This window comes from Camelus ferus, chromosome 17, assembly GCF_009834535.1.
Source record: "Camelus ferus isolate YT-003-E chromosome 17, BCGSAC_Cfer_1.0, whole genome shotgun sequence".
In the NCBI taxonomy this organism is placed as follows: domain Eukaryota; kingdom Metazoa; phylum Chordata; class Mammalia; order Artiodactyla; family Camelidae; genus Camelus; species Camelus ferus.
This window is the reverse complement of record NC_045712.1, coordinates 7,200,685-7,227,142: the sequence shown is the minus strand read 5'-3', so window position 1 is coordinate 7,227,142 and position 26,458 is coordinate 7,200,685. Positions and strand designations below refer to the sequence as shown.

Here is a 26,458-nt window from a genome sequence, read left to right as displayed (position 1 = left end):
AGTTCCTTCCAAAAAGCAACTTCCATCCTAGCCTAGAAGAGATTTCACTGGCCTCTGACCACCCGCTTTGCATACTTGCCTTCTACTTTGCATTGGAGTCTATACTTATGTCTTATCTCTCCTGGTGGTTTGCAAACTTCTTGAGGACATGAAAAAGCCTGGGGCTCTGATATCAGTTTAGGTTTGAATCATGGATCTGTCACTTGCCTGTGTAGTTGTGTGACCTTGGACAAGTTAGTTCACTTCTTTACATCTCAGTTTCCTCTTCTTTTAAGTGGGGATAATAATATCCCTTATCTCATAGGCTATTTGCAAGGATTAAATTGGATATTTTTATAAAGTGCTTAGAAGAAGGCTAGACACATGGAGAATACTTAATAAATCCTAGCTGTTACAATTAGTATTCTCATTTGTTGCATTAGTTACCTATTGCTGTGTAACAAATTATCTCAGAATTTAGAAGCTGAGCACAATTATAAACATTTGTCATTTTCATAGTTTCTGTGCATCAGGAATTGAGCCGCAGCTTAGAGCAGTGGTTTTGGCTTGGGATCCCTTATAAAGGTGTAGTCCAAATGCCAGTTGGGGCTGCGGCCATCCGAAGGATTTCCTGGGGCTGGAGCACCCATGTTAAAGGCATCAATTCTCCCTTTGGGCAATTCCCCAGGACTGCTCCGATGTTCTCGTGACATGGCAGCTGGCTTCGTCTAGAGAGAGCAGTCCAAGAGCCCAGAGCAGAAGCCTCAGCACCTTTTATGACTTAACCTCAGAAGTCAAGTGTCATCCCTTCTACCATGCTTATTGTTCACACAGACCTGCTCTGGTTCACATGAAAGGAAACTACACTGGTGTATGAACCCCAGGAGGCAAGGATGATTGAGGGCAATCATGGAGCCTGGAGGTCATATTGTATTCTGTTTTGCTCTAAGGGAACTTGTACCAGTAGGAGGCTCTAGCAATCGCAGACATTGGGTTGCATGCTGGCTAGAAAAGAATTCCAAGGCAGAAGGAAGAAACGAACCAAACAAAATAATTCTTCAGCCTTATCCCTTGCCTCTTCTCATGGTGCACTCTTAAGCCAGGTTGAATTTCTTGTGGCTCTTCAGAAGCCACTTGGCTCTGCTCTCTCATTTCAAGGCCGGTGCACTTACAGTTTTTCTCTTTGAAAGATTCTCCTCTTCAGTTGGCTACTTTCTTCTCTTAATTCAGGTCTCAGTTGAAACGCTACTACTTCCTCTAGGGAAACTTTCCCTGATTCCCTTGGGCTGCCACTACTGTGTGTACTTTGTCTCCTTTCATGGACCTTATCCAGTTTCCAGAAGTCGACGCATCTCCAAGTGAGGGGAACTGCTGACGAAAAAGGACAAAGCAAGGTGTGGAAGAAATGGGGATGGTATGGTCTCTAATGGAGAATTTCGAAAGAACTTTTGGCGATCATGGAATTTTCTCTCTGTGGGCTGTACAATATGAAAGTCACTAGCCATGTGGGGCTACTGAGTGCAGGAAATGTGGCTAGTGTGACTGAGAGCGGAATTTTATTGAAGGACTCAGGAACTGAATTTTTAATTTATTTGATTTTAATTAGTTCAGAATTAAACACCCATACATGGCTAGTAGTAACTGTATTGTCCCCCACAGTTCTTACAGGAAGACACCTGCCAGAAGAAACTACAGGGTGGCATAGAGAGTGGAGGCCAAGCTTTGCTATGTAGAGGACAGGCCCCTTCGGACTGGAAGGGACAACAATAAACTAAATGCAGTGGGAAGAAAGTGCTGGCCAGGTGTGATGATACCACCCTTATACATCCCCCTGTAAGGCTATTTGTAATTGAGTGGGATGCTTGGACTAATGAAAGGGTCTAAAGACACTAGGGACTGGTCCTCTAATGGCAAAATTGAGAAAAGTATTTTGGGCTGGTGGGGGCTTTTGCCTACACCTCCCACCTAGGGTCAAGGTCAGAGCCACTGTCTTGTAAGAGGGTCAGTAGTTGAGATGACTGTATCCAAATTTGCACCTTCTAACACCAGTCAAGGAGAAGTCTACTGTGCTCCTCCTACCCTTTCTCCCTTCCTTTCATGGCTTTAAGCTAAGCTTTGAGAAGAGAAGGTGGAACAATTCAGTATCTTTTCCTTGAAAAGTTCACAGACAAGGAAAGCTAATAAAAATGTCCACACACTAGCTGGTTGCCAGGTGTTTTGGGTTCTGCTGCTGTTTTGTCAGACTAGTTCTCTACGGCTCAGCGATACCACTTGTAGTGTCAGGGCGGGAGAGGACTTCTGAGGTCTCCGCCCTCTCTAACTTCCTGGGCGCTTATGTAATGTAATCAAAATCATAATGATAATAAAAACAGCAGCCACCATAACAGAATGCTTACGAGTTCTAGGCACTGCGCTCAAGGCTTCATCGTCACCATTTCACTTAAGCCTAGGGGCTGTTTTGCAAACTGCCATTTCGTAGATGAGGAAACTGAGGCTAGGTGAGTTTTAAGTAACTAGGTCACCTAGGGAGTAGTTGAGTTGGGCTTTAAATCCAGCTGGTTCCATTACCTAAGCTTTTAATCCCTTTGCTGTGTGCATTGTTTCTCTTCAAGGGTGGGTCAGTGACGAGCTTTGGGTTCAGGCAGTGAGGTATTTTAGCTACAATTATTAATAATATTGAGAGTCTTTTAATGCATACTGTAAGCGCTATGCGTACACACAATTTTCACAGCAACTATATAGGGTGGTCCACCCTAGTGCCCTTATTCTACAGATGGGGAAAGGGAGGCTCAGAGAGACTCCGTAAATTGCTCAAGGTCACACAAGTAGCAAATGACACGGATTCACATCCAGGGGGCCTGGCCCCACCCCCTGCCTGGGCCACTCTTCCTCCAGCTCCGCGCAGGCACCTCCAGCCACCCCCCAGGGGAGAGGCGGGGCGGCTGCGCCTGGCGGGTCAGGGGCGGGCCCGGACGGCACGCCTCCGCCGCGCACGCGCTCTCGGGCTCCGGGTAGGGGCGAGCCGCGGGCGCGAGGACGGTGGCGGGGAGCGTGCGCGCGGTGACGTGCCGGGCGCCATGTTGGAGGGCTGGTGGTAGCGGCTCCGGGAGGTGCTCGCTCTCTCGGTCTCGCTCTCTCGCTCGCTTCCCCCGGCTCCCTTCGGTGCCCCCCCCGGTCGCCTGCGTGCCGGAGTGTGTGCAAGGGAGGGGGAGGGCGGCGGGGGGGTGGGGGGAGGCCATCCGGTCCCCGGGAGACCCACGGAAGGAGGCGGAGGCTGCGAGGGACTTCGGGAAGCCATGGACGTCGAGAGGCTGCAGGAGGCGCTGAAAGGTGGGGGTAGCTGCCCTCACTCCCTTCCTCACCCGCCGCGGTCCTCCTCTCTCTTCGGGGCGGGTGGCTCCGCGGGCCCAGGCCGGGCCGGGCTGTGGGGGGCGGCGCGCTTCTCCAGCTCCCATCCCCCTCCCACCTCCCCAGGGGCGGGGAGACCCGTGGGCAGCTCCCTCCCGCCCGGCTCTGGGCTTTGTGTCGGCCGCCGGCGTCTGGGCTGGGGGAGGGGAGCCAGGAAGCTCTCGTAGGGGCCCCGGCCTCTCCCCCCCCCCCCCCCCGGGGTCAGGTTGTGGGCCCGCAGCCCCCTCCCAGGCAGGTTTCGTTCTCCTTCAGGCACCCGCACGCCGACCTCGGGGGGAGAGAAAAAGTCAAAGGTTTCGGGAGGAGACTGAGTGGCAAAGCAACTTACTTGAAAGTGTCTCAGGAAGCCTTTTTCAGTGCTTCTGAAGTCTCTCCACGCGACCTGATTCTAAGGTGGTCGCCTTCCAAGCAACAGGCTTTGAGACCAGTGGTTCTCAAACTTAGCGTAGCATGATTTCAGCGGTTTGAGAATTAGGCTTTGACACCCAGGATCACTGGGGACTGTTACAAGACTGTTGGCTGGTGTTTCTTAAAACGCAGATTTATGAACCTAACGTAAAAAAACAATTGGTAGGAATCAGGGCCTGGGATTTGTTAACTGGTCTCGCTGATGAATCTGGTCCTGGTGTTCCCCCGGACCACACTTTGAGAAGCAGTGCAGTAAGGATGGTTTGTAGAGAAGTTGAGTATCCTCTTTAGAAGGATTCTTGTTACCTGTGACGAGAGTGACTTTCGAAGTCGAACATAGAGAGTCAGAGGTGGATAGTTGGTTGAAAGACTGATTTTTAAATTTTTTGTTTTTTATTTGCTGGATATGAGGAAGGACTGGGGGGAAAGTTTGTTTTTGGAGGGCATTGGAAATGGTTGGTGGACTTTGAGAAATACTGATAACTTTTCTTTCTTCCCTTATCTAGATTTTGAGAAGAGGGGGAAAAAAGAAGTTTGTCCGGTCCTGGATCAGTTTCTTTGTCATGTTGCCAAGACTGGAGAAACAATGTGAGTTGAAAATTTGTAATCGTTGTTACAGACTTGTGTATCCTTCGTAATTGCTTAGGAACTGGACAAAAGTGTATTCAGAAGCATTGAATGATCCATCTGTCTAAACCCTACAAGCCCTGGTGATTTAAAGCATTTACTAAATGTGTGGTTTTATTTACTTCATACATGCACTGAAATGAGTTTTAAAAATTTGTTAAGGTTTTATTTTTATGTATGCTTTTGCACATTTAGAATTTATTAGTCTGGAAGAGCCAGAGAAAGGAAGAATGCATGTTCCATTATGACCCTTTTTGGCCCTGACAAACAGGCCTGTTTCCAGAATTTTGTGGCTTAGATTCTGTTTCAGATTCTTTTGTTAGTGTTATTTTCTCATATTGTCCTGTATCCAACCTTTTGTTGTCATATTTATATATGTGGGTGCTTGAAGTGTCACTTCTGTTTATTCTCTTGAGAACTCAGGATGATTATCTGACAAATTCCAGATGCTGCAGTTTTGACTGTCCTGTAAACTTTCTAGGATAGCTGACTTGTTAACATATGCTCAGCATTTTATTAGGCTTGTTTCCAAACCTTGTGAATCTGAAACTTAAACTATGAAGTTAGAACTGTTTTCAAAGGAACATTTCAGTTCATTGTTGTGTGTGTAGTTTGTTTGGCAGGAATTGTTTCCACTCAGGCTAAGTTTATTTGTAGAGGGCAGTACAGATTTGGTGACTTAGTGTGGTCTTTGTGTAGGGAGTAGGGAGCAGGAAGGGGAGAGGCTTCTTTATGGGTAGTGTTAAAAGGTGGGCTTTCTTTTGGCTCCTCTACTTCAGGCCTAGTTTGTAAAATTCTTTTTGAGGCCCAATAAAGGAGTGTAAGCTTCAGCAAGTGATGTATACTTTCTTTGGCTTTATTAACAAATGTTCATTTCTCAAAAGATTTGCTTATGGTTGTAGCATAGCCTTTTGATGACTAGCTCGATTTTAGAAAGGAGAAAAAAAAAACTCTTCAATGGTTGTGCAAACAAGCTGGAACTCCTTAGTGCTTATTAAAATTACCAGCTAACTTTATGACTGTGATGTCTTCAATCTTAAATTTCTATTTAGTACACTTAAAAGGTGGGACCCTTTAGGGAAAAAAGGTCATTTCTGCCTCTGAATTATAGTCTCTTAGAACATCTTGATTGTTCAAAAATTTATGCAAAGTAATTTGTGCTTAAATTGATTGCTGGTTTGTCCAAACTTATACCTCTCTACAGTATCAAGAGGAAAAGCATTTTACTTTCAGAGTTTTGGTAAAAAAGATTTTTTGGAGTTAAATACTTAAAACCTCTTACCAAGCCTGTGCAAACTGCCCTCCCATTTTGATAAAATACATTGGCTGTAAATGTATAAATAGTTAAAAGTTTCTGCAAGAAAGCTTTTTAATATCCTGTCTGACTGGATCACCAGGTGGCTAGGGAAATTTAACCTGATTTTTCTGGACAGTAACTTGTCCTGATAGAGGACTTTGAGAAAAGGTCGTCAATTGTTCCCCTCCCTCTCCCCCTTCGGTTTTTGTACACTTACTAAGAATAGTTTGTATTAAAATGATTGGTTGTCAGTTCTTTATGAAGTTTGGAAAATATTTTTAAATTTATGATTCAAACAGCTGGTGTTTTCACATTTACCTTTATTTAGCCTGTTTGTTTTTTTTTTTTTTTAATCAACATGGGCATGCCTTAACTTTGGTGCTGAAATTTATAGTTTCTGTAATTATTTTTGGCTAAACTGAGCTTTAACTGCTTAGATTGTAAACATGGGGATGAAAATCTGAAGAATAGCTGTTTAGATCTTTTTGGTGTTTTAGAATGGATAGCTTTCTTAAGATGAGAATTCCATAGTTCTCTTTCTATTTTCATTGATGCAATATAGTAAAGTATCACTAAGAAGAAATATGGAAACCTTTGTGGATGAAAATCAGTGACAGCTTAGGGTGTTTATCTTTTATTTGAAAAAACAACTGATTTGACACTTGTGTTTTTAGCTTTAGAGGGTTTCTAGAATTATAGGTTCTTATTCAGGAGGAGGTTATAGGGAAAATTAAGAGCACTGGAACAATTTTCTTTTTTAGTCTATTAAAAATTACCTGTAAACGTCTAATATAGGAAATTTGGAGAGATGCCAAGACATGGGTTACTAAGCTGTTACGAAGGAGATTATTTGAAACAGTTAATCCCCAAATTAGTTGTTTTTGGCCACTTGAAAAAATTATCTTTGTGTTGGCAAGGTTACTTTCTCCTAAAAATGGGAATTTTCCTTGAGCAACAGTTTCCTGAAGGTAACAGTTTCTTTCTTAATGTCAAGTATAAATTATGTGCTGAATAAATGGAAACATATGCGGTAGGTTTCAATCATAAATTTGAACATTTGATGGGTTTTGGTTGTAATTATTCTTCTTGATGGTCAAATTGCCTCATCTTTGGCCAGTGGGAGCCTCTTCCAGTTGTTTCCCAGAGTCCTTTTGGCTTGATCCTAGTAGGCTTTGATGGCATCCTTATTCTCTGTTATGAGAATATATTCTAAGCTCACTCCTGTCCCTGACCTGAAATCAAACCATTTTTCAAGAAGCCGTGTCTTTTTTTAGTGGGTTATGGTGTTCAAAGACTACAACCTGGGTACTAGAGAAACTTATTACTGAGTTGGTCATTGTTTCTAGCTTCTTCAGGGGGCAGAACTAGATAAAATATTTCATGATTCATACTGATACTTCCAGTTCAAAATCAGGACTATAGGGTCTTTAACTTAACTTCTTCCACATCCAAAATTCTGGCTCTCAGGGACTCAGGGGTTGGTAGAATTAGAGTATCCTGTAATTGTTGATTATATTTAACAGTACACACCAAAAAGTCTGAGAATCAGGATACCTGATTAGTAAGAACATAAAATTTTTTTACTTATCTCCCGATTTCTAGTTCCCATTTAAAAAAACTACTTGCGTCTACGTTATCTGAGCATATAGCTGTTATATAACTCTCCCTTTTAACTGTCATTTAGTCTTAGTTTTGCAGTAGCTAAGTAGCTAATACCACCAGTCCTTTTGTCAGTGTCCTTTAGTCAGTTTGGTTGCCTGAAGCTCATTCTTTCATAGATTGTTTTGGCAGGGCTCGTGGGAACAATATTCCTTGAGTTCTTGTATGGTGTTAACAGTTTGTTTCCTTTATTCTTGAAGGTCAGTTTGGCTGGAAATAAAATCTGAAGATCTGCTTTTTGTCACTGTAGATGAATTTCTGTGTTCTAGAATTTTATATAAATGGAATCATACAGTGTGAATTCTTTGCCTTTTTTTTCCCTCAGTATAATTTGAGGTTGACTCATGTTGTTCACTTATCAACAATTCATTCCTTTTTATTTCTGAGTAGTATTCATTACATGAATATCCTACAATTTTTAATACATTTCACCTGTTGATGGAAATTTGAGTTATTTTCATTTTTTCCTTTATTTAAAAAAAAGCTGCTATGAACATTTGTGTACGTGTCTTTGTATAGACATATGCATTCTTTTCTCTTGGATAAAAACCCAGCAGTGGAATGGTTGGATCATATGGTGAGTGTATGTTTAACTTAAGAAACTGCCAAACTGTTTTTCCAGAATGATTGTACCAGTTTGCTTTTCCACCAGTATTAAGGGAGTTTAGATCAGTTTCTCCACATCCTTTCCAATGCTTAGTATGGTCAGTCTTTCTCACTTTAGGTAGTCTAATAGGTGCATATTGCATAGTGGTTTTAATTTGTATTTGCCTAATGTTTAATGATGAGGATCTTCTCGTGTCTTGATTTGCCATTTGTATATCTATAGTAAATTGATTCCTCACAGTCTGCCCATTTTAAAATGAGGTTTTCTTATTGGGTTTTGAGAGTTCGATGGATACAGTTTCTTTATCTAATGTGGTTTGCAAATGCTTGTTACCACTGTGTAGCTTATCTTTTCATTCTCTTAATGGTGTCTTTCAAAGTGAAATTTTAAATTTAATTCCATTTTGACTTTTAAAAATTTCCTCCTTTTAAAGACTTCCTGCACTATCATTGTGATCATTTGTTCTTGTGTGCTTCCTAGATTAGTCTTTATTTCCTGAAATTATTTTTTCTCTTTTAATTCTTTGCTGAATTCTGTTGCTTCATTTTCTGAGTTTCTTCAATTCTGACTTATATAATTTTTCTCAACGTCTTTAGCTCTTTTGAACTGGTACATGGTTTTGATCTGTTTTTAAGCAAGTCTTTCTAGCTTCCCTTCACTATCTTTAGGGATTTTACTTTGCTCCTTATTCTCATTTTCTCTTAAGACGATTTCCTATTAGATTTGACCTTGATATTTTTCTGTTGTGCATTTTTATGTGAAATTAATTTTCCCGAACTTTGAAGAGGAGACATGGTTCAGAGTAGCTGTTCTAATTTCACAGAGCTTGTTGTTTTTGCGAAGTGATAAGAACATGGAGCTTGCTTTCTGAAATTTCTAGGCTCTGTTCTCCACTGTTACTTTTATTTTGACCTTGTCTTTTCCTTCATCTCTGTTCTCCCTTCCTCTTGTCTGTGGGGTCTCCTCTGGATGGGACTTGATGGGTTACCTTCAAGAGCTGGTGGGAGCATGACTCCTTCTCCCTTTCAGCTCTCTGGAGGTCTCTGATTCACTTAGTACTGGAGTGGCAGTGGCAAAACCCATCTCAGTTTCAGTTGCTGCTGTCAGATTGATCTGTTATGATTTCTTATGAATACCTGTTGGCTATTTTGTGGTTTTCCTATTCTTAGGCCCTTTGGGTGCACTATGACTTCTTTTTTCTCTTGTATACGTTCTGATAATTTACAGGTCGTGTGACCATCAGTCTGTCCTCATCCACTTATTTTTTGAGGTTTATGAGACAACCTTATCAGCTAGTTTTGTTGTAAATTTTTTTTTTTTTAATTGGCTTTGGGTTTTTCTGTCTAGTTATGTCTGACGTATGGGGTTTTGGAGAGATGAAAAACTACCACCTCTGCCGTGCTCTCAGAATTTCACTTTTTAGGAGAACTTTTTAAGTCAGTCCCTATTAAGTTAGTTTCATCATCTATAAAATAGGGATGGTAATAGTACCTCATAGTATGAGTACATAGTACATGGGAAGCTTAGGGCAGTGCGTGGTAAACAGTAAATGCTCAGTAAATAGTAGTTGTTATTGTGTTGATAATGCTTATATTGAGTCTACTTTTTTTCCCCTGTGGTTTCTGTGTTCAACAATTTTGACGTATCAGTAAAAAAAGAAAAGTTAAGTTACTTAAAAAGTAGTAGTAATCAACAACTGAGATCTGCATTATTTTAAATGAAGTCTCCTGAAGTCTTTCTGTTAGATCCTTCTGTGGTTTTCGTTAGGGATGAATTTTGTTTTATCTAACAGTATGTATTGAACACTTGAACATTATTTCTAAAATGTCATTTCACATACTACTTTCATGATTTTTGCCACAACCTTCTAACATCTGTATAATTCTTTCCTTAATGCTCTTTTTTAGGTCAGCTTACTTTTTTTGTTCATTTTTTTTTAAGATGGAAAAACACTACAGATAGAGGTTAATCTCTCATTTTACCCCTCCCTAGAGGTATAATCAATATGTTAATTTTTCCCCTTATTCTTGTGAGAAGTAGGTCTGAAACCATTGGTTTGTTTCATTAGTTGTATCTTTCTACATCATTTTAAAATCTGTAAATACCAAAATAATTAATATAAATTATCCATGTGTTACCTAAATTTCTCTCATGTACTATTATCACAATGTACGCAAAGGAAGCACAGTAGATTTTCAGAAAATTTTAAAGTAACTGCATATAAATATTTTAGTAACTGCAGTGATTAAGATGGGAACATGAAGAAAATTATAGTTGCTTTCTTTTGTTTCATCACATGCTGTAAACCTGATGTGTCTTGTATGCTGCACAAAATCTACTGAATGATGCACTGGAAGCTAGACATGCCAGCTTTGTTTTCTGACTGGAATTAACTTCAAGTCTTCAATCTTTTTAGTGTGCAAGTGAGTTCATATTTTCCATGTTCAGTCCAGATTTTTACCAGTAGTTGGCCAGTTCCCTAATTTTATGAAAGTTAGCATGTGGTAATGTCATTCTTGGAAGGCGCATGGCTTGATTCTGAATTTAGCTTGGCAGCTTCTCTGTGTGAATTAGGGCAAATCACTTGTGAGCTTGGTTCCTCACTTGAAAAATGGGGTTTATACTGGGTAGTTGCCTCAGGTATTGTGAGGATTTAAATAAATGAAAATAAACTTTGGGAGAGAATAAATATTAGAATTGTCTCTGTGTTGGGCATACATAGAATGCCTTTACCTTGTGAAAGAAGTTTGAAGTACTTAATCTTATGGAAAGAGCTCTGGTTTGAGAGTTAGGAGAGCCCCAAGACTGACCAGGGTTTGAATTACCAGCTCTACCACCTAGTTATTCTGTCACCAAGGCTAACTTCTGTGTGCCTTAATTTCCTAATCTATAAAATATGGGTAATAAAGTAAATCTTCCTCAAGGGATGTGATGGGGATTCACTGAGTTTGTACTTTATAAGCGCATAACACAATAACTATAGTGCATAGAGACCCACCCCCAGCTCCTATTTTGGTCTCCATTATTAAGTCACTGAAATTACTGTGGGCCACGTTTCCCTCAGGTACTAAATGAGGAGCTTGTAAAAGATGATTTCCAAGTTCCATTCCAGCTCAAAAGCCCAGAGGAGTCTGTAATTACCAGGGGGTGTTAGTGCAGCAGCAGTGATTAAGGGTGGGGCACAGTGATGGTGGTGGTTGTTAAAAATGTCTGCTGATGGTGAAGATGTTAATTATTGGAACTCTGTTGCATGAGTGAGTGGTTTGGAGACATTCAAAAAAAAATTGAGAATCATTTGTCTATACTTGGACAAGAGAGACCAGTCAGTGTTAACTACTAACTCATGAGAGCCGCAAAGAGTTTCTGCAAATGCTGATCATTGTTACCTGTATGTGTATGTGTGGCTTTTATCTACATCCAGAGATCCTCTTTGTGCCTGCCAATGAGTGTGAGTTCACTGTGCTTATGGACTATTACTGGAAACCTATCACCAACTTCATGTTGTTTCAAAACATCTTATTACTAAGAAGATAAAGAATTTATGGTCCTTGTGGGAGGTTATATAGCTCAGTGGTAAAGTGCATACTTAGCATACACAAGGTCCTAGGTTCAATCTCTAGTACCCTCATTTTAAATAAATGAATGAATGAATCTATAATAACACCTCCCTCAAAAAAAAGAATTTATGGTTCATAATTTAAAAACGGTTTCCCTCTGTTCTGTGGACTGTAGGTCTTTTACCTTTCTGATATGAAAGTTTGCTTTTGGGGTGGGTAGGTGAGTGAATGAATGTGTGTATTTATGTCTGTCTACATAAATCAGTTTTCATTGTCGATAGCAAAAAAAAAAAAACTTTAATCAAAGACTGAAACTGAGTATACACTGTTGAAGAAGAGAATGTTGAATCAGGCTGCCTGGGTTTGACACTGCTTGTATGGAATCTACCTTGTGTAAAAGGCACTTTTGTAACCACCCTCCAAACTCCATTCCTGCCAAAATACGTTGAATATTATTGAGAACTTACACCACTGAATGTAAACTGTATAATAGCTAATTTAAGTCTCAGATTAATAGATATAAAATAATAGTGACCCATTGCTTTTAAAAGTTGTGCTGTGTATGTGACAGTTCAAGTAGGTCTTTTTTGTTATCACTTACCAGTTTGACTTTGTGGGGAGGGGAAATGTTTTATTGAGTATCTGCTGTAGAGTGAACACTCACTTGGAGTTGTTTATGTCAGAATATCTCCGTTGGCTCTGCTTACAATCTGCTTGATCCTAAGTTAGCAGGCAATCCTGGTTATAACCTATCTTAATGACTGTGACGGAACAAGTTAGTCACCTAAGCCCTCTTTCTTTGTCCCCCAACTGAAAATGTAACACCTAGGTCACTATATAGCAGACATTCAGCAAATCTTAGATTCCTTACTTTGTTTACACACTGTGATATGAAAAATAAAAATTAGTAGTAAGAATAATTTTTAATACCACTGATTTTGATATCTAAAAGTTTTACAGTTTACTAATCCTAAGAATGAAAACACACTGACCACTAAGAGTGATCTGTCTCCAGGTCCAGGAGTTCCGTAATCTCATCAAGCTTCTTTATACTTACAACTGAGCTAGCCCTTCATTTTGCTTGCCGAAACTTTGGTTCACCTGTTAACATTTTCCTTCTTTCTTATAACGATGTCTGACTTAGACTCAGATGTGCGGTGCCTGTACTTGTACTACCTCCTTGTGATTTGTCTGGTCCCTGCGGGGGCTGGGGCCCCTTGATGATTCTTGACTCTTTAAGTCTTATTCTCCTAATGTTATTTTTTGTTGTCTGTGGTTCTTGTCAGTACTCCTACCTAGAGTCTTTGGTTGATTTTAAAATGATTAGCCAGAGATCTTTAAGGGACTAGGATTTTCGCACAAGAACTTCAGTTTTGAGTTACCATCGTTCTTTTTCTTCCTGAAAGGCAAACTTTTAAAGAACATTTTTTTTTTTTTGCCAGACAGTAGCAAATGTTTCATATGCCTATCCGATTTTAATCTTCACTACTACTCTGAAGTAGATACCTCTCCTTTTTAAAAAAAGGGTACTGAGGCTTGCAGAACTTAAAAAAGTTGAAGATTGTGCAACTGGTGAGTGACAGAATTGAGATTTAAACTCAAGCATTCTGATTTCAGATACTCCCATAACCTGTACTTTATACCACTTGTTACTTTTTCAGTTGTCTTCTCACATTCTTTCCTCTTTACTGTAGCTATCTGAGAATCCTTTAGAACTGCTTAGAATTTGAAGCTACACATCTGGTAGGGATCTGTCATCACTGTTGTTTTTTGTAATTTCTGAGACTTTGATGCTGCTTACCTAAGCCAGACCCCACGTACCTGTCCAGCCCTCCTTTCCTTGTGGTACATCATAATATGACCTTCTGAGCACTGATACCACAGATAGTTTCCTTGGTAAAGGGATTGTGGCAGGTATGGGAGGGTTGGGTCTGGTGGTTTGTGATTTAAGAAAGACTATGTTAAGGGATATTTACTGAAAGGGTAGGTAACTTGATGTACCCTAACTATTGTAATTTTGACCATTTTCTGGTGACCGCAAAGATGGAAAACTTTCAATAATTGTAATTTTGCAGAGGTATAAATTTGAAGCATATAGGTGGTGAAACCGATGTATTTTAGCTGGAATGTGTAAACCTCTTTAATATATGCATCTTGGATTTATTCTCAGTCACCCAAAAATCTTGGCTCTGCATTGTCGGGAGGTAGATAATAATATTTACTGGTGATGAAACTGGAGAAAATATATGCAGTAGAAAGATTTGAAATTTGAGCAATGTAGAAGTTCTTACAAGTGTTTTTGTAATTTTTGCACTATTGTGTATTGCTGGGAAGGAGGGTGCTTTTTGTTAACAAAATATTTCTATTCAGAATTGTTTGTACTAAAGTGAATTTAGTATTTTTGGAGATTGTTTTTATACTGGTCTTATTTTAAGACTAGTGTCCATGAGGACTTCAGGGTAACTTTTGAGATTGTGGCTATTTTTGTCTCAAAGTGGTTCTTTAATTGGAGACTAGTCCACCTTTTGTAGGGCCTTTGTGCACTAACGTAGTTCTGCAAGGCATAATATTTTTTTTGTTGTTTAATTGAAGTACAGTCAGTTACAGTGTTTCAGTTTCTGGTGTACAGCATAATGTCCCAGTCATACACATACATACGTATATTTGTTTTCATATTCTTTTTCGTTAAAAGATTATTATAAGATTTTGAACATAATTCCCTGTGCTATACAGAAGAAACTTTTTAAAAATCTATTTTTGTATATAGTGGTTAACATTTGTAAATCTCAAACTCCCAAATTTATCCCTCCTCACCCCCTTTCCCTGGTAACCATAAGATTGTTTACTATGTCTGCAAGTCTGTTTCTGTAGATGAGTTCATAATGTCCTTTTTTTTTTCTTTTTTTCCCCCTTAGATTCCTCATATAAGTGATATATGGTATTTTTCTTAATGTTTCTGGCTTACTTAGAATGACAATCTCCAGGCCTATCCATGTTGCTGCAAATGGCATTATTTTATGGCTGAGTAGTATTCCATTGTATAAATATACCACAACTGCTTTATCCAGTCATCAGTTGATGGGCATTTAGGTTGCTTTCATGTCTTGGCTATTATATATAGTGTTGCTGTGAACATTGGGGTGCATGTATCTTTTCGAATTGGAGTTCTCTCCAGATACATACCCAAGAGTGGGATTACTGGTAAGTGGGATTTTATGGTAAGTCTTTTTTCAGTTTTTTGAGGAATCTCCATACTGTTTTCCATAATGGCTGTACCAGACTACATTCCCACCAGCAGTGTGGGAGGGTTTCCTTTTCTCCACGTGCTTTCCAGCATTTAGCATTCGTGGACTTCTGATGATGGCCATTCTGATTGGTGTGAGGTGAGACTTCATTGCAGTTTTGATTTACATTTCTCTGATAATTAGTGATATTGAGCATCTTTTCATGTGCCTGTTGGCCATCTGTATGTCTTCATTGGAGAATTGCTTGTTTAGGCCATCTGCCCATTTTTGGATTGGGTTGTATTTTTTTGTTATTAAGTTGTATGAGCTGTTTTATATATTCTGGAAATTAAGTCCTTGTCAGTCACATCATTTGCAAATATTTTCTCCCATTCCATAGTTGGTCTTGCATTTTGTTTTGCTTATGGTTTCCTTTGCTGTTCAAAAGCTTGTAAGTTTAATTAGGTCCCATTTGTTTATTTTTGCTTAATTTCTGTTGTCTGGGTAGACTGCCGTAGGAGAACGTTGCTAAGATTTATGTCAGAATGTTTTGCCTATGTTTTCTTTGAGGAGATTTATTGTTGTCTTGTCTTAAATTTAAGTCTTTAAGTCATTTTGAGTTTATTTTTGTGTATGGAGTGAGGGAGTGTTCTAACTTCATTGATTTACATGCTGCTATCCAGTTTTCCCAACGCCAGTTGCTGAAGAGACTGTCTTTTCTCCATTGTATATTCTTGTGTGAGGCGTAATCTTGAATATGGGTAGAATGTGATCTGTTCTCTCCTGGTGAGAATTGTTGGTGAACTCCGGGTTTTCATGTTCATAGGCTGTTAGACAAGTTGTCTTTCTCTTCTTCCTGTATAGATGTTAATACTTCTCTAATCTTGAGAAGGTTCATGGGGATAATACCTTATCACCTTGCCATCCACTTTTCTTGTAAATGTTGTTCATAGCATTCGGTTTTGCCATCTTAGTTGCTCTAGCATATGGCAGAAGTGAATGCCATAGCTAGGATGTGGCCAGTTTGAAAAAATTTCAAAATTTATTAGGTGAGTATATGGACAGATGGTAAATATTAAGTACTTGTTTTAGAGCTTTCAGTCTTTCTTAAAGTATCTTTAAGATGGAGAATACCATATACATGTTTTTAAATTTCTTTCTCCATATTGGTTAACAAGAAGTTGGGTGAGAATAACTGCATTTTGAGTTTAGTGGATCACATAAACTAAATAATTATTATTGTGTCCGTAATATGAAAAAACTCGTATACAAAGATTATAGAAATTAATTTAAAAAGTTTTTGTATTATAAAAGTGCTCATAGGAAAAAAGAATTCAAGCTTTACTGTTAACCAATTCTGTGTATATTCTTAATAGAATTTATGCATATATGTGTATATATGTTAATTTTTTAAAAAAAATATAGTATCAAACTGCAGTTTGCCTTTGATTACCTGAACATCTTGTCAAAATACATCAATTTTGGGGGGTTGCATAGTATTCCATTGTTTCGAGTATATTGTAAGTTATTTAACCTGTCCTCTTTGATGGTCTTTGTTATTTACAGGTAGAACAATTGAAATAATGCTTATGTGTACCTGATTATGTCGGCATAGGTGCAAGGATGGGATTTATGGGTTGAAGTTTATGTGCATTATCATCTTGACAGATAATGCCAGCTGGCCTTAAAAATTTTTTTTCAACATATACCAACAGTATATGAAAGTTACCTGTCCGATGTCAGTAATGAGCATTATTAGGCTTTTAAATCTGAAAATCTGATATATGAAAAATACTATCTCATTTTAATTTGCTTTCTTTTGTTCTATGCCAGCATCTTTCCATTTGTTTATAGTCATTTGTAGTTTTCTTCCCCCCTCATTTATTAAGCTATGATTCTTTCCTTTTTGAGTTTTTTTTGCTAGATTTTTATTGATAAAAATAATAGAGTAGCTTGATAAAGTTACTAAATAAATTATTCTTTTGTTGTGTTAAGAATAATTTGAGTTTAAGACAATCTCAGGCAAGCAAGTTATTTAAAAAGGATGGTCTTGACTGTATAGCAAAGGACAATCTTTGTAATGATGGGTGAATTGAATTGTTACTTCTGGCATGTATCTTTCTTCGCTCACATTCCAGAGACAGGTAGTTGTATGTATTTGAAGTTTTTCTTACTGATAAAAAGTATGAGTAATGTCTTTAATTTCTGTGACTGTATATGAAATTTTGTCCTGCTAATTTCTTTTTTTGCAGTGTGGTCCTGATCTATTTATTTATAAATAGGTCAAAACAAGCATAGTTTGAGAGAAAAAAACCCCCACAAAACTACATTCTGCCCTTAGGTTGACTGAATACTGAGAACATGCTGAGATCTCACAAATGTCATAAAGTCCTAATTAAGCAGAAGAAGTGAAAACACTACCCACAAAAATATCTTGACACGTCTTTTGATTGTTCTCTACTATCTTAAAATTAGCTCTCAATAAATACATACTTTATTTAAATGTAAGTAAAATACTTGACTTACAGTGTATATTTAAACAATAAGCCTTGGTGGTAAACTGGAAATAAAAGTAATCAAAGATGTGCAAGATTTTTGAGATGTGGGACTTATCTTCAAATTTGCATTTAATTCTATATTTGTTTTTACTTTCCTTTTCAGCACTTAATAACAGTGGTCCTCAACCAAGGGTAACAACATCTGGAGACATTTTTGGTTGTTTGGCGGGGGGGGGGGGGGGGGGGGTGCAACTAGCGTGTAGTTTGTGGCCAAAAATGCTACTAACAACCTGCATTACACAGGATAACCCATAACAGCAAAGGGTTGTCAGACCCAAAATGACAGTAGTGCTGAGATTGGGAGGTTTTCTGCTTCATAGGAAAAGGAATACTTTAAGCTTTAAAAAGTGTTTTGTAGTTGTGTTCCGTGATCTGTGAAGTGAAACACTGATGGGTATAAGACCATCAAGGTCTTTAACCAAAGCTTCTAGTTTTACCTTTCACAGTTCTATTTGAGAACTTAGGAAAGTCTAATTTTGAGAAATAAATACTACTTGTCAAAGATTGATAGTTTAATTAAAGTGTTCCCTTTCTAGTTTTCAGTTAAGGTGAAAGTTCCAAATGTTTTGCCTTTTATCTAATCAAATATTGTGTAGAAATCTTTTTCTCCTTGATGCTCACACTCAACATCACTTCTGATACTACATTGTGGGGAGGGTTTTTCCACACCAAGCAATTCTGTGACATCACCTGAGTGTCCTACAATTCAGTTCTGACATTTTTCTGTCAGATCTCAGAAGTTAAGGGCTTAGTCCCACAATACTGCCCCTTGACCCCCTTTAGATGCCAGTCACAAGTCCAAGTTGTTACCGTGCTTCTGACCAATAGGCTACAAATCAGAGGTTTCTAGGACCCCTTCCTCGGGTTCTTGTTAATTTGCTAAAATGGCTCACAAAGCTCAGGAAAACAGTTTACTTTCTAGATTACTGGTTTATTACACAGGGTATTAAAGATTATGAATAAACAGCTAGATGAAGAGATTTGTAGGGCAAGGTCTGGAAGGGTTCGAGCATAGACACCTCTGACCTTGAGGAGTTTGGGGTGCACCACTCTCAGCATGTGGATACATTCTGGTTTACTGACCTCGAAGTTCTCTGAGCCCCTACTTTACAGATTTTTATGGAGGCTTCATCATGTTGGCATGATGGGTTAACTCTGCTTATAGCCTCTCTCCAGCGAATGGCAGTGGGAAGTGGGGCTGAAAGTTCCAAGCTTCTAATGGTGATGTGGTCTTTCTGGTGACCAGCCCCTATCTAGGAGCTTGCCAAGAGGGCCTTCATTAGAATAAAAGACATTTCTATCACCCAGGAAATTGCAAGGCATTTAGTAGCTGTGTATCAGGAACTTGGGATAGGGACTAAATATTAAAACAAAAGATTGTCCTGGCACTTTTGTTTTCAAGGATTTTAGGAGCTCTCTTAGGACCTGGGAGCAGAAAGCAAATGCATATTTCTTATTACTTGACAAATATATCCATCAGCTTGCTTCATTGGATCATTCTTATGCATAGGAGAGAGAGAACCTTTAATTCCTCATTTCATTGATGGACTGATAGCTTTATGTTTTCATTAACTGCTCTGCATATACCTAATCTATGATTACCCATGAACTCTACTGACTGGTAGCTTAGCAGCTATGTGTATCTCACAAAGTCACAGGCCACTACATACACATTTGGCCAGTATGCCATTGGAACATTATTGGCAGCAATGTTGACCACTTCTACTCCAGAGGAGTTAGCTGCCTTAGCCACCCCGTGCATACTGTCTTTGAAAGGGAAGGGTTAGATAAATTGAGCCTGGAATGGGTGAGACAGAGATTGGCTATTTCTGTCATCTTTCAGATTTAACTGCATGTTAAACTGAGGACTCTCTTCATTGCACTGCATATCATGAACAATCTGACAAGATCATAGAAATTGGAAGTACAAAGTAGAGAGCTCCACCAAACCTGCATATTTTATTGTAATTATTGATAACACTTAATTAAGTATGATACACATGGTAACTGGGTAGAACACCAGGAACAGATGTAGACCAGTAGGAAGTATGGTCGCTCTACTCTGTTTCCTTTGAAGTTTCCCTGGTATAGCATTACTAGTTTGTATCATTCTTATGCTTTTATCCTATTAGTGAAGCAAATACTGTTTTATTCTCTAAAATTAATACTTGATCTGGATTCTTTTTACCTTTCCAGCTTTGTCTCTTGCCACCGTATGTAACTTTGCCACGACTTGTAGTTCACTGAATATTCAGTTCTCTGTTTTGCTAGTATTAAATTCTAATAGCATCTTTCTGTTGGTTGCCTCTGACGTTTTTCCTTATGGGATAACTTGAGCTTGTCTTTTAAGACTGTTCAGACAGCTCCATTCAAATGCATACTAATCTACTGAAAAGCCCTCTTGGATCCAATCCTTTTCTCCATAGAAACTGCCATATTTCTGACATGCATTGATCATGTTTTCTGTTAGTCTGTTTCTACTTGTGATTCTGTAAGCTTTGAGGGGACTGAAATTGCCTTGCTGAAAATACGGTGCAAAGTAGGAGCTGGATTAAATGTGTAAATGGGAGAAAAACAAATCAAAACCTTGCCTTCATCTATTAAATATTTTAACTTTAGAAAATAATAGAAAATATTATTGATATCAGAATTTTGAGCTTTGTGTGTGTGAAAATTGATTGCTTTCTTCCCTTTCAGTTTCCGTATGTGCAGGTTGTACTTACCCTTTCTCACAAAACAGTAATCTTGCCTTTCTAAAGTTTTCATTTTACCATTTTCTATTCTGTGTGGGTATTTTAATATAAATACCACTTTTCTTACCAAGCTAGGCCCTTAGAGTGCATGATTTGTTTTTTGATCAATGTACTCTGTATCATGTGTTTGTTCTTTGAAATAGTAGACTTGCTGTCTTAGCTTGGGCTACTATAAGAAAATATGGTAGACTGGGTGGCTTAAACAACAGAAATTATTTCCTTACAGTTATGGATGCTGGAAATCTGAGATCACAGTGCTGGCATGGTTGGATTCTGTTGAGAACTCTCTTCCTGGCTTGCAGAATGCCACCTTCTTGCTGTGTCCTTATGGAGGGGATAGGGGCTTGGGGATTGCTCTCCTGCCTGCCCTCCCTCTTATTTCTAATAAAAGTAGTAGTCCCATTGTGGGTTTAGAGGCTTCGACATAAGAAATTTGGGTGGACACAAACACAATCCATAACATTTGGCAGTGAATTGTATGTCTTTTTATATTTACTGATTACATTCAGCTATGGGTTGTTTTATGCAGATACATTCATAAAGTTTGATATTAATTGAGTTCTGTGAAGTAAACATTTTAGGTGTACACTGTTTAAAAGAAAATGGGAAGAAGAGGCTGGGATTTATTGAATGAATACTATGTGATAGTAAATGCGTATTATGTGACATTTTATGTAAAAAATGCTGGTGTGAAAGTTTTCTGAATACAGAGATTCCCTTGTTATGCAGTGTTCGCCAAGTTAGATTTTGTGTAGTTTCTGTGCATTGTTTGCTTAAGTTCTTTCACATCTTTATTGAGATGACAACAAATACTTGCTGTGCATATATTTTGTGCCAGTTACTGTGCTAGGTACCTTTGGATGCAGTGACCACACAACCACAGTCCCTTAGAGTATTTATTATTTTAAAAGTGTTATATTGTATTTAATATTTTGCTCACTGCTTTTGTCAGTATTTGCCTGTATCAACTATGTTAACTTCATATTTTAAATTAGGACAGGGGAACCTTAACAATGTAATTCTTTAAGAGTAATACTTTTTTCCAGTTGTTCCTTAAGTCAGCATATGCTGTGAGCCTAAGACTAGTCAGACATAGAAGAGATCAACCAATAATAATTATTATTTTTGATATACATTTCTGTTTTTAAATTTTGGGTGGGGAGGTGAAAGCTTTAGTGTCTAATACAGCTTCATAATGTATGAAGTGGGATATAGCTTGGTTAGATTAGGTGGGAATAAAATTGAAATTGCTTTAAATTTTTACTACTTGAATTTTTCTGCTTATGTATGTATAAATTCCAGATATTCCCAAAATTTTGACATAATTACAAATTTTATTAAAATAAAGGTTTAACTGTAGAATTTCTTTGCTACCCGGAAAGACATTTTAAAATTAAACTTCTATAAATATTCCTCACCAGTGTGTTTTTTTCTTGTTTTAATGTCTCTGAAATTCAGTGTCTTTCAAACATCAGTAGTGTCCTAGAATTCTTAAAAAAGTAATGGAGAGACTTACAGTTGATACTGAGTTAGATTTGATGAATATAGTGTTGTTAGCTCTTTAAAGTTTAGGAAAAGCACATATTTAAGTGTTAGATGGCTAGTACAGGCATTTTGGAAGAATTATTTTGAAAGAAAGGCTTCTGAATATACAGTGTAAGACTGATTTAAGTGTTGGTGCATTTCAAGTAAGAAAAGGTTTTAAACATTTTTGTATTCCTTTTATATTTAGTTGGTAGGCTTTAAAAGTTAAGGTTGATATGAGGATTTGTGGGTACAATCATAAAATTGTATTTTTTTTAAAGTTTTTTTTGGGGGTAATTAGGTTTATTTATTTATTTATTTTTTAGAGGAGGCACTGGGGGATTGAACCCAGGACCTCCTGCATGCTAAGCATGGGCTCTACCACTTTGAGCCGTACCCTCCCCCTTTAAAGTCGTATCCTAATTTGCGATTTGCAGGTTTTGCTTTTAAAACATTTTTAGTTGAACTACAAAAATTTCAAATTACAGAGTCACATTAATGGGATCAAGTTTTCTTAAGTGTGCTCATTTTTAAGATTATTAAATTTAGTCTTTAAAAAAATTTTTATTGAAGTGTAGTTGATTTACAATGTTAGTTTCAGGTGTACAGCAAAGTGATTCAGTTATATATATACATACATATAGACATTTTCTTTACAGATTCCTTTCCATTATATGTTATTACAAGAAATTGAATATAGTTCCCTGTGCTATACAGTAGGTCCTTGTTTATTTTTTTCATTTTTCAGTTTTATTAGGTAGAATTGTTAGTTTGACTACACATACATAATGTATTGCATGTAAATACATATACACAATATACTGCACATATTTTTAAAATTTACATATATGTACTGTCCATTGTTTCTAAGAACATTTAGAGCTTTAGCTTTTTAAACTTACATAGTTATCAAAGGAATAAAGCCAACCACAAAATAAGAATTAATTAAAAAAGATACATACACCCCACTATTAACAGCAACATTATTTATAATTGCCAAGATATAGAAGCATCCTAAGTGTGCATCAATAGATGAATAGATAAAGGAGATGTCGCATATATGTAATGGAATACAACTCATCCATAAGAAAGAAGGATATTTTGCCATTTGAGGCCCTTCATTCACTTTTTTTTTTCCACTTCAAAAACCAGAATTTTATAACTGGCATAAACATTTCCATTGCATCAAAAACAACAAAATACCTAGAAATAAACTTAACCGAGGAGGTTACCTGTACTATGAAAATTGTAAAACACTGATGAAGGAAATTGAAGATGATACAAAGAAATGGAAAGATATCTTGTGCTCTTGGATTGGAAGAATCAACCTTATCAAAATGGCCGTACTACCCAAAGCACTCTACAGATCCAGTGTAACCTCTGTGAAAATACTCACGACATTCATCACAGAACTAGAACAAACAGTTCCAGGATTTTATGGAACCTAAAAAACCCCAAACTGCCATAGTATTCATGTGTAGGTCTTTTTTTTCCCCTCTTTTTGTTCTCTTTTCTTATAGTTTGATGACTAGAGAAGTTCCTTTAACATTTGTTGTAAAGCTGGTGGTGCTGAAAATTTTATCTTTTGTTTATCTGTGAAGCTTTTGATTTCTCCATCAGATTTGGTCTTGATGTGATAATTAAGAAATGTGGCTGAGTTTTTAAATGTATTTTTTAATTATAAGAGTAGGATATTATACCTTATTCAGAACAGTTTGAACAGTGCACTATTTCATAAAAGAAGTAACAGTCACTCCCATTCCTGTGCCCCCAAATTTATTTAATATTTATATGCTCTCAGTAAAATAAAAAGGGAAGTGAGAATTTAGTTAGTAACTAGCTTTAAAAAAAAGTCTTCAGAAAAAGCTAAAGTATACTTGATCAAACCTTTGTGTTCTAAGGAATTAAGTTCAGATTTTTCAGGCATACTTGAAAAAAAAAATGCCAGTAGCTCTTTACAAATATAATTGGATCAACTTTGCTTTTTAGAATTCAGTTTGAATGCTTTTTCTTCCTGAATTACAAAGTTTCACCATTTGTAGCTTAATTTTTCTAAATTTGTAATTTCACTGACTTTAGGCAATTAATTACCTTTTTTCCACTTTTAAAAGGTGAGGAAAATTCACATTAAAAAGAAACTTCATAGATATGATTGGTTGAAATGTACAGTCTTTAGTCTTTCAACTTTATAAATAACATACATTTTATAAATTCAAATCTCATTTGTAATGTAGGAACATCAAGCTTTAGGGCTGATGCAGGAGCATTTATGTATTTTGAAGGGCCAAGGTATTTATACTGGAAAAAAAGATAAAATTCACTGAACTATAGTCAAGGATAGAGTTCTCATAAAGAAGAAGATGGCCATTAAGTGATACGTCGTAAAAGAGATTATCAGTGTGTATGCACAATCTTTGACATACCTGCAGAGAGATTTAAAACCCCAATTCTCTGAATACTGTGAGTATTCTGCTAGACCAAATATTCAAATGGCTCACTTGTGAAGGTGCACTCAGACTTGAATTAATTTACTAGTGTCACAGCATTTTAAATACTAAAATATAAGAAACTTTTAAGTTGTTTTTGAATTTTTTTTTTTAAGGAAAAGCAAATTTGATACCCAGAAGAGACTTTTTTCACAGCTCAGATTTCTGCTTGAACTAGAGCATTAAAGATTTAATCCTGAAAGAATCTTTAGCTTTTTGGAAGCATCAAATTAATTGAAAACTTTTGCTTGCAAGAATCACAAACTGCTTTTAGTTCATGTAAGCCCAAAAGAAAATAAGAGAAAGATTTTTTAGAAGGATATTGAGACAGTGCTTAGAATCAAAGATTAAGCTATACCACCAAGCCAGGGATATGAGGATGGGGTATTTCAGGGCATCAGCAGTAGAAGTTGCTTTCCTCCCTCCCTCCCTCCCTCCCTTCCTCCCTCCCTCCCTCCCTCCCTTCCTTCCCCCCTCCCTTCCTCCCTTCCTTCCCCCCTCCCTTCCTTCCTTCCCTCCCTCCCTCCCTCCCTCCCTTCCTTCCTTCCTTCCTTCCTTCCTTCCTTCCTTCCATCCTTCCTTCCATCCTTCCTTCCATCCTTCCTTACTTCCCCTGCCAAAGGGGTAACTTAGCTCCAATAAATTCCTGTCTCTGGGCTATCCCTATTTCATATTTTGGGGGGAGAATGTCTAATTGGCCTAACCCAGGATTAATTCAGTTTTAGCAGGGGAGTAGATGGTGTGGTCAGGGAAACATCTGGCTACTGTAGGCCCATCCTTGTATTATATCCTTTTCCAGGAAAGTGAAAACCATGAGCTGGGGAGCCAACTCATTGATATATGTTGTAATCACCACTTACGCATATACAGTACCCCCAGTTCATCATACAGGTAGTGTATTCAAGTTGTCTTAAAACTGCTGTGAAGTTACAACTGTGACTTATATGTCAGCAGGAAATTACCTTGACCTATATAAGGATCTAGATAAAGTTGGTGTGAACCCCTGTTTTGTTATTGTGAGAAATTCGGTGTTCTTACCAACCTCTCTGAATTGCTGAAATGCTTAATCATGATTTAAAGCTGTAGCTTTTGTTAAATTAGTATCAGAGTGTTTTCATGACAAAGACAGTTCCCTCCCAAAAGAGAAATTTTGTAGCATGATTCTTAGCCTCCTAAGATTCCTAACCTGATCTTGTAAGGAAAAAAAAAGACACAGAACTAGTAACTTTAATTATGGTCTGGGGCAAAAAATACAATTGTTGTTTCAAAATGCTTTGGGAGCATTAGAGTAAGAAGCTGATTTCCGGCTGGGAGGATTAGGGGGAGCTTTGTAGTGTGAGAGACACGCTTAGTCCATCTAAAAGGAACAGTGAGCAAAGAAATAGTCAGGAGAAATGTAGGGCTATGAAGGTAAATTTGGGATAGATCAGAGTTAATACATAGGGTTTTGCATTTAGAAAGACTTGACAAGTTATTGATGATTTTTGAGCGAGAGAGAGTGAGAGAGAGCGAGAGAGCGAGAGAGCGAGAGCGAGAGCGAGAGCGAGAGCGAGAGCGAGAGCGAGAGAGAGAGAGAGAGAGAGAGAGAGAGAGAGAGAAATGCGAGCTTTGCCCTGAGGGGCTTGAGTCTAATTCAGAGGCGTTAGGGCAGTCACTCAGTAGGCTATTACAGGAGTTTAAGCTTTACAGATGGCTTCACTGTACTCACAAATCAACCTTACTGGGTAAAACACAACCCCCACCAAATCTGTGCCTATACAGCAGCGTACATGGGTACAAAAGTTATAGAAAAATGCACTGCCATGCTGGCTGGTCTCAAGTACACAACTAATGCTACCAAATTAATAGTTTATTTCCCTAGTTTATTCACTCCCAGACTCTTACAGATTTCCCATTTTCTCTCTCCTCAAACCCCCATTGAGTTCTTCCTCACTCTCACTATTAATGACCTTGAATTTCCAGAGTCCCACATTTACTAGTATGCTCATGCACACACTCTGAATTCCCACCTATTATAAACTATTCATGCATCTATTTACATTCCAGATTCTCCATTTGTGTACCTCCTCAGACACGTTATTGGTACTTGAGATATATATTGCTCACACATATTTGTTCACCAATATATCACAAGTACCAATAATATGTCTGACATATTGTGCATAAGTGCTCAATAATTATTTGGTGAATATCCTGAACCTTACTTTGGATCTCAACCCAGGCATTTTGGCTTCAGAATCCACATTCATAGTTAAGTCAATAAATTTAATTATAGGAAAAGTATAAGCCCCCCTCCATCAAAAAAAGCCAATGCAGTTATGCATCTCTAAGCTATTCTGTAGTAGGAAAAGATAAAAAGAGAGTCTACTTG

General features: G+C 37.9%; 1 protein-coding gene and 1 long non-coding RNA gene across 2 annotated transcripts in view; one reads left to right on the top strand and one right to left on the bottom strand.

Annotated features, from left to right (window-relative positions):
* Window positions 1–234: 234 nt before the first annotated feature.
* Window positions 235–23,051, bottom strand: LOC116657076. Its single transcript, XR_004312010.1, has 3 exons — window positions 22,728–23,051; window positions 4,280–4,287; window positions 235–245 (listed from the first exon to the last, which is right to left on the bottom strand). It is a non-coding gene; the product is annotated as an uncharacterized LOC116657076 (long non-coding RNA).
* PPP4R2 (protein phosphatase 4 regulatory subunit 2) overlaps window positions 3,034–26,458 on the top strand; it is a 48,788-nt gene continuing 25,363 nt past the window's right edge. Inside the window, exons 1-2 of the mRNA XM_032458085.1 lie at window positions 3,034–3,309; window positions 4,302–4,383. Coding sequence (XP_032313976.1) covers window positions 3,276–3,309; window positions 4,302–4,383 — 116 coding nt within the window. The 5' untranslated portion in view covers window positions 3,034–3,275. The remainder of the gene's footprint in view (window positions 3,310–4,301; window positions 4,384–26,458) is intronic.